At 38.4% G+C, this 8,463-nt stretch overlaps 1 protein-coding gene across 1 annotated transcript in view; it reads left to right on the top strand.

The window, feature by feature from the left end:
- Positions 1–7,121: 7,121 nt before the first annotated feature.
- ADAM10 (ADAM metallopeptidase domain 10) overlaps positions 7,122–8,463 on the top strand; it is a gene marked incomplete at its 5' end in the record, with an annotated part of 38,962 nt that continues 37,620 nt past the window's right edge. The window contains one exon of the mRNA XM_010024253.1: positions 7,122–7,272. Within this exon, the coding sequence (XP_010022555.1) occupies positions 7,122–7,272 (151 nt within the window). The remainder of the gene's footprint in view (positions 7,273–8,463) is intronic.

Genomic DNA, 8,463 nt, shown 5'->3' with positions numbered 1-8,463 from the left:
GCGGCGGCTTCCCTGACCCCGAAACCAGGAAGCGCGGGTAGACGGAACGCTCAGCTTGAGGAAGTAAAAGGCGAGCCCGGGTTTTTCCCTGAATTGTGACCGTAGCTGCAAGGAGGGTTTGTCTCCCTCCCTTCTAGGCCACGGAAAAACATGCTTACGTTTATGGGGGACGCATAACTTTGTAACGACTCCCGTTATGTGTTGATTTTCAGCAGGGAAACTGTTAGGGCAGTTTGTTGATTGTGTCTGTCAGTGTTTAATTGGTCAAGTGATGAGTGGGAAATAGTTTCGAATTTTTACAAGAATAGACTTTGGAAAAGGTGGACTTCGGAGGGTGTTTCTAGAGAAGGATGGGTGGAGCAGCTGACAAGCACTTACGTCCTCTTTTCCATTTCGCACCTCTCCTATTTATGTGGGCTTTGCATCTGTGTACATCAATACATATGTTTATTAACAAAGAATCTAGCCCTAAATCCTGGTCTTTTACATGTTCTCAAAAAGTAATATCAAAGTAGGTGAAAACTTCAGCAGGTTGTACTTGTGGCTAAGCAGTGTGATAAAAAGCAAGCTGATTTGCATGGTCAGAAGTCATCCCGTTATTTATAGGATTACGAATGATGTACACAAAAGGTTTTGGTGACTTTTCGTTAATAAATTCTTGTAAACTATCAAGATATTTTAGACTTAATTATTGGCATACTTTTCAAGGCCTCTTTGTTTTCTGAACTAAACAGTGCTGGCACAGAATTAATTCAAAGTGATTCATTAACCAGTTGTGAGGGTTGTTCCCACTGTTTAATCCCAGGCAGGCAAATGTGTCTTAAAGTCCTAGTAAGCATGTGAAGTACAGTCCTCTGCATATATAGAAGCAAGTTCATGAAGTGTATTTTATTTTAGAAATTCATGTTAATTTTTTTTTTTGAGAGAAGAATGGGCACCTTCAACATCTCTTGCACTAGGAAGCATACCTCACTATCAGGTAACAGAAGCACATCTCTTGGTGTTTACTGATAAAGATAATACTGGCTAGAAGTCTAGTAATGATGGCTAGTACACATCTCTGAAATACCCTATTAAATTTTTGTGGTAAAAGTCTCAACATAATTCTGAAAGATCTAGCATAACTCTGTGTGGAATTAAGATTACTTTATAATATTAGAATTTTCTATTTTAACTTCACATTTCTAGAGTTTACTGTAATTTATTATTTTTTTTTTATTTACTGAAAGAAATAGAGCTCTTCATTTGCATGATTCTAGGCAGGCATTAATATCTGTGTGAAAAAGGACACAGTTCATGATTCTTAACAGTTTTACTGTGAGGGCAGACTGGAAAACAACTGAGACCCAGCAATTTATCTCATTTCGTTTGTGGACAGTGCATCCTGTGCTCATTAATTTTACACAAATCTTTTATCTAAGTTATACTTACGTGTAATGTTGTCTAGTTCTAAGCATGCAGGTAGATTAAACAGTAGTTATTTATCCATACGTAATGGTGTTCTTTGAGGAATGGAAATAACTGATAGAACCTCTCATTCTACCTGAGCACCTGGGAAGAGGGAATAAAAAATACGGGAAAGAGATCCCCCAAAAGCTGGAATTTAACAAGAGTGATCATGTGTTGGCCAGGCTCATCAGATGCTGACTCTTTTATCTGTGATAAATTGCTTGTATTCACGGGTACAACACATCCTTCTCTGTGTTGCTAGGACTTCCAGGTAGTATCTTAGTGTCCTGTGCTGCTCGATATTGAACTACCTATTTCCCTGTGAGCATAGAGGAAATTCTGTTTTTTCTGGACACATGGGGGAGTTGTGGGAAGGCATTTATGAGCTATTGGTGTCTGAGTGATTTAGTTTGCATCCTTGCTATAAATTGAGAAGAATACCAGCCTTCATTAACATGGCACTCAGCCTCAAGCATTCATCTGGGGTTTAAAAGCATTATGAATTCTATATGACTGGATGAGACAGTGCCTAGTAAAGACAGCTGTCAGATGGTGGTTTCAGAAATGCCCATGGTAATTAAAAGTAAATAAAATCAGGTGTTTAGTAATTTCAAAATACTGTTGTCCAAAAGCCTAAGACTGCAGTTTATTTTTGCTTTTAAAAGGCTCTAAAGGTTCAGTTGCGCAGTATGGCAGAGCCACTGTAATGAGTTACTGCTGTCTGGTGGTCCTGCCTGGCAATTCATTCCCACCTCTCCTTCTTCACTGCCTCTTGTTTGAAGGCCTGTGGGAGCCAATTCAACTGCTGATTTAATCAAAATAAATTAATCATTTCCTGCCAGACATGTAACAGTTTATTGTGCAGACCCAAGCCCAGTGGGAAGAGCTGGGACTTGCACAGAGTGGAGAGGAAGAGGGTAAAACAAAAAGAGGCCATCTGCTTACACTGATGGTGCTATACTGTCTAACTGTGCCCTAAATGTGAGTTTTCAGTGAAGGGAAATGATCCTGATTTGGACTTTTTGGTTGTATGTTTTTCTTTCACTAAAAACTAACTTGACCAGAAGAGAAAGTGTGTTTTTTCAGCCAAATCTGTTTTAGTTCCAGCACAAGGGAAGAATAGAAATGGAGAAGAGGAAAAAAGGCGGTGGGACCTGTCCTTCTGCTGGCAGCTATGAAACTACAGCCTGAATAAATTCTTCAGTGAGATTTAAGTTGGGAGGTATATGGTAGGGATTACTGGCTTTCAGTATACTTAAGCATTGAAGGGCTAAATCTGAATGCTATGTACACTCTTTCATGTCCGATGTAAAGGTAATATTTTTTTATGAGAAATAAACGACATTGAAAACAGCTTGAAGAAGTGCATCCGGCTTTGATTATCTTAATTAAAATTATAATAGTAATTCTCTTAGAGATTTATCATATGCTGGCATTTCAAATCTGCAAATTAATTATGACACAGTAAAAAGAGTTGTCTGGTAAGTTAGGCTGGCTGCTGAACAATTTCTGATAGTCTGTCAGGTTGTATTCTGGGCTTTATTTTTCACTAACAAACTTCAGTTGTATTTGAACTATTTGCCTTTGTTATGCAAGTGCATACTTGATTTATCCTTTTCTGGGAAGTGAAATGTTACCATCTTTTACCACAATATATACAAACTTTAATGGATTTTTATGTTTATGTTGGTAAACTTTCAGTAGTTCATTACCGTTCGTCTTGATGTGCATGAAGCTAGCTTCTATAAGGACTTCATGATCTTTTGAGATGATTATGAATGTTGAATATTATGAAGGAGATTGTGTATCAGTTGCAGACTTTGACTGCTGTAACAATGCTAATGTTATACATGCAAGTTAATGTTCATTTGAAGCCTTGATTTCAACCCTGTCTGAAATCCCTTCTAAAAAGCAGTGAAAGCATATGCTCTAGGTGATACATAGCTGCTTTTGTTTAGCAAGAGGAGAGCAGTAAGAGTGTTTGTGTTAAGTGCACACTATGAGAGTACTTAAAAGATAAGGAATTCTTTAAGTTTTGGAGGAAGGGAAAAGAAATAGCATTGTTTCCCTGTGTGATCACATAAAGTGTGTAAATTTTGGTTAAGAAAAAGGTGTTTTGCTTAACACCCTCTCTTCTTTTGCATAGTAGAGAGAACAGTTATAAGGCTGCTTAATGTCAGTAGTCTTTTGCTGCCTTGTAACAGTAGTTAATGCTGAACAGCTATTCTTTGTGGCTCAGTTGAGTGTAGTCTCTCAGCTTTCCACATGGTCATGAGACCTGGATTGGGTACAAAGTATTATTGGGTCATCAGTAAATTTTCATGCTTTAAAACTTTTTTCCTAGGTGCCTGAAGCTGTTCAAAGAGTACTTTGAGAAAAGAATGGCCTGTTACACCATAAGGAATGAACTGTTAGAAGTCTCCTACCGTAGAAAAGCTGAAGATAATTTAGCTTGTTAAATAGTCTTGGGATTACGGAGCACAAAAGTTTATACATTCTGCAGCATACTAACTCCTTAGTTCTGATAAAGTTTCTGAATTATTAGTATCATATTCTAGGTTTAGGTTAATTTTAAAATTAAAACTTCAGCTAAGTTTTAATGTGTATCATTTAATTTTGAAGCTTATGTTGACACTTTGGGTCACATACCTGGATATATGGAAAGCATGTATCTGAAGTCCAGCTAATGTATATTGTGCATCGGTTGGCTGTAACAGGTGGACTCAGATTAATCTTGTTTGGTTTATATAAGTTCTTGGGCCATAGGAGGTGTTTCTGCTTCTGGGATTATGTTGAAAGTGATTAGAGAAACAGACAGGTATATCCTTTATCTTACAAATTCCTCATGCTGGTTGCTGAAACTTCAGATTTGTCCTGCGTCTTATTTTGTAAATGTTTAGTATACTTAAAAGGTTTCTGGAAAGCTGGATGAGGATGGGCTTCTATTTTGGGACTAAGAGTGAGAGGAAATTAGAATTAAGTTGGTTTTTCATTGGACTGAATTTGTCCTCAGCGGTGAAGAGTCAACATTTACAGAAGCCTGCAGTACTGTGAGGAAATTTGAATGGGGTTTATCTGCAGTATATAATTACTTGCATTTTAAAAAGATATGGTAGTATCTTGTGCACATTGTTAAATGCAAGCAGTGCATTTGGGAGTATTAATTTACTTAGTAATTTTTGTGTTGCTCATAGAGCTTATTGGCCATCAAGTACTATGAAAATGCAGTTATGCAGTTCCCATGATATGGAAACATATCTTAAAATAAATCTTACACTTTTCTTGAGGATATGTTTGAAGATTACTGATTCAACCTGGAACTGGAAAACCAGCATCTTGCACCTTCTGTGTTCTAATTTCGTATCCTTGGTGTAGATAAGATTATGTTTGTATATATACCACAGTTTTCAGTAGACAACTTAGGTTTTAAGTCAGGTCTGTCTCTTCATAAATGAAGTGGCTGACAGTTGAATTTGTCTGTCTTGTGAAAAATTGTGTTACAGCTAGTACAAGTGATGCTATATTTACTGCACTAAGCTTGTATCATCACACTGCATCTCAGTGAACTACAAAGGTATGTCCAACTTGTTTCAGTAAAAACAATACTTCATTGAAACATCTAAAGTTTTGGAATATGCTTTTTCAAATGGGTCATGTAGGGAAGAACTCATATGGCAATTTTTACTAAATATTGCTAGTGCTGAAACATTCCTTCTACAAATACATTTGGCAGTATATTGCTGTCAGGTTGCTTAAAACTTTTTTTTGGGTAATAGCACTAAGATATGGTATTTACCTTTGAGTGGTTTGATGCACAAAGTAGTTTCTCTAATGAATAGTTGATTTGTTCTTCAGAAACTGTTGCTTGTAGGAGTGACAAGAGAAGAGTTGATTGTATGTTTGTTGCATAAAGTGTATAAAAGAATACTGCAAGGCTTTGTTTCGAACAGTGTGAGTGTTTTCATGCTAGCCTACTCATAAGTTATGTATCAAAACATGCACTTCTTGGAGTTTTGAAACATTATATATAACTTAATATCTTTAATTCTTTGCTGTTTTAATATTTAATACTGCCTTTCACTGTGTATGTTAAATATACCGTGTGCGTTATCTCTATTGCAAAGATAGTGTTTTGCTCCAGGAGTTGTTTTGTGGGTGGGTTGGGTCGGTTGGTTTTCTGTTGTACTGGGTGCGGCTGGGGGGAGGGTTTAGTGGTGGGGTTTTTTTTTCTTTCGGGGTGTTTTTTCTCCTATTTCTCCACATTATTTTCTACTGTTGGAATTACACTTCTATCTTTTTTTGGTCTGATCACCATTACTGAATCACATCACCTGAATAATTCCTTCTGCAACATCTGTGTTTACTTTTGGCAGGTGAATGAAATATTTTTCAGGCATAGTGGTCCAGTACTAGATACAAAAGTGGAGTAAGACTTGTGAAGAGTGTTGAATGTGCAGAGGCAGGGGATGGAGGCCTTGGTGGTGGTCTGGATACGAAGATACGCTTCTTGTGAAATACATGCTGTACTGTCCATTTATTGTACATACACTTCTGTGATTGCCTGGGTTAGATTAATAAGAAGGTGAATCTTGGGTGGAAACTCTGTACATAGTTGGTATAAGTGACCAAAATCAGAATTAACCAAATGTCTGTAATGCATATAGTGGCTCCTTGTCTGGAGGAAAGTAACGTATGTTAACTTCTTTGTGGTTTCAGTTCTTATGGTTACTGGCCTGTTAGCTGTTTAGTATGCAGAAGTACATCTAAGGGATGTATTGGACAGGTGTCTGGGCAGTGCAGGGAGCTTTCTATAGAAAATTGCAGCAACTTGGAGTGAAAAATACTGTATTGTTAAAGTATCTCCTGTGTAATGTAAATACAGAGCTGAGATGGTGATCCTCTGTATGCATGTCATAGATCTTCGAAGAGCTCTCAAATGTTAGTGTCTCTGGTCAGCTCTGCATGTCCCTTCCTCCGTCAGGATAGGAGGACCAAAATCTTTCCATTTTATGTCATGCCCTCTTAATGTGAGAAATGCTACCTTAGCAGGAAGCATCCAAAATAGACTGAACTGGATCTGCCTCTTTGGAGATACATCTTTAATAAAACTTCTGCATGTGATAGAACATTCCTTGTCATACAAAATGTTATGTTGCTAGGTGGCATGATTTGCTCTTATTTTTTCTGGATATTTGGCATGTGGAACATAAACATTCTGAGCAGATACTTTGGTGTCATGAGTGCAGAGTGAAGCTGAAAGTGCAATTCTTTTAGGGAGCTAGAAGAAAGATGTTCAGCTCTTGCACTTCTCGTGTGTGTCACAGGTGCATTTCTGAAACCTCTCTCAAGCATTTCTGTCTACAGTGATGTGGTTTGCACTGTGAATTAATTTTGGAGTAAATGAACTAGTTTTGATTGAAATTAGTAGAAGTTGCCTTCCAAGGCCCAAGTAACACACTCTAACTGCAAGTGCGCATTTAGTCTGTGGGACCAGGGTAGAATAAATTTCAAGTGTACAAGGAAGAGAAAAGGAAAGCTAAAATGTGTATAATAGGGAAGTTGGGTCTTAGTCACCCACTGTTTTACACCACAGGTCTGCTATACCTGGTGATGTGATTGTAACCTTAAAAACTTCTCAGGCATGCTAAACCTTACTTTTTTTCTCTTTTCAGGCCAGTATGGAAATCCCCTAAATAAGTACATTAGACATTATGAAGGATTGTCTTACGATGTGGATTTGTTACACCAAAAACACCAGCGTGCCAAAAGAGCAGTATCACATGAAGATCAGTTCTTGCACCTAGATTTCCATGCTCATGGAAGGTTAGTGATATTTTGAAAGGTATTTGTTTAAAATATTTTATTCATGCATGTGTTTAAATTACAGTGAAATGGAAGTGGTGAAAGACAGCCATAAAAGCAGTGCTAGCTAGAATACACTAAAATGCAGTGCTTACAGTTTCTGTGAATTATTTGCTCTGATGTCCAGTATAAGTGTGAAATTGTTGCTTGTAATCACTCACTCGAACTGGTGGTAGCTGTTAATGCACTTTGAAGCTTAAACAATGGAATCATACTGGGAACAGAATGGTAGTTGATTCTGAGTTTATAATGCAGTTTTGGTGTATTTTTTACAAAAATTATGCCAAACTGCCTGAGGAGATTTAATTGAGAAAAAGTAAAATTTCAGATTGCATTCGAAACTACAAAAATATGCCAGAAAAGTGTTCTGTTTCATGTGCAATGGTGTCATCTGCTTGCTGTGCTATTGTGGAATTCGGCAATTATTCGATGTGGGGAAAACATTCCTGTTGCAAGTCTTGTTTTGCCTTTCATTTAGTGTGTGATGATAACACGTTAGATATTCGGTGTGAGCAGGTGAGGTATAATTTGGAGGCTTCACTTAGGATCTCTGTACTTCAGAATTCTCTGCTTTGTGTATAACGGAGGAGAAGCAGGAAGAAAGCTAAACTGGATCGGCACAACCCCAGGCACAGCTACAGGCTGGGCAGAGAAGAGATTCAAAGCAGCCCTGTGGAGAAGGACTTGGGGGTGGTGGTTGATGAGAAACTCAACATGAGCCAGCAGTGTGCGCTTGAGCCCAGAAACCACCCGTATCCTGGGCTGCATCAAAAGAAGCGTGACCAGCAGGTCAAAGGAGGTGATCCTGCCCCTCTACTCTGCTCTCGTGAAACCTCACTTGGAGTATTGTGTCCAGTTCTGGTGTCCTCAACATAAAAAGGACATGGAGCTGCTGGAGCAAGTCCAGAGGAGGGCCACGAGGATGATAAGAGGACTGGAGCACTTCCCATATGAAGACAGGATGAGAAAGTTGGGGCTGTTCAGCCTGGAGAAGAGAAGGCTGAGTGGAGACGTCATAGCAGCCTTCCAGTATCTGAAGGGGGCCTACAAGGATGCTGGGGAGGGACTCTTCATTAGGGACTGTAGTGGTAGGACAAGGGGTAACGGGTTTAAACTTAAACAGGGGAAGTTTAGATTAGATATAAGGAAGAA

The sequence above is a fragment of the Nestor notabilis genome, unplaced genomic scaffold (genome assembly GCF_000696875.1).
Source record: "Nestor notabilis isolate BGI_N333 unplaced genomic scaffold, ASM69687v1 scaffold26981, whole genome shotgun sequence".
Lineage (NCBI taxonomy): Eukaryota > Metazoa > Chordata > Aves > Psittaciformes > Psittacidae > Nestor > Nestor notabilis.
Note: the sequence above shows the minus strand (reverse complement) of the source record. Positions and strands in the feature narration are given on the sequence as shown.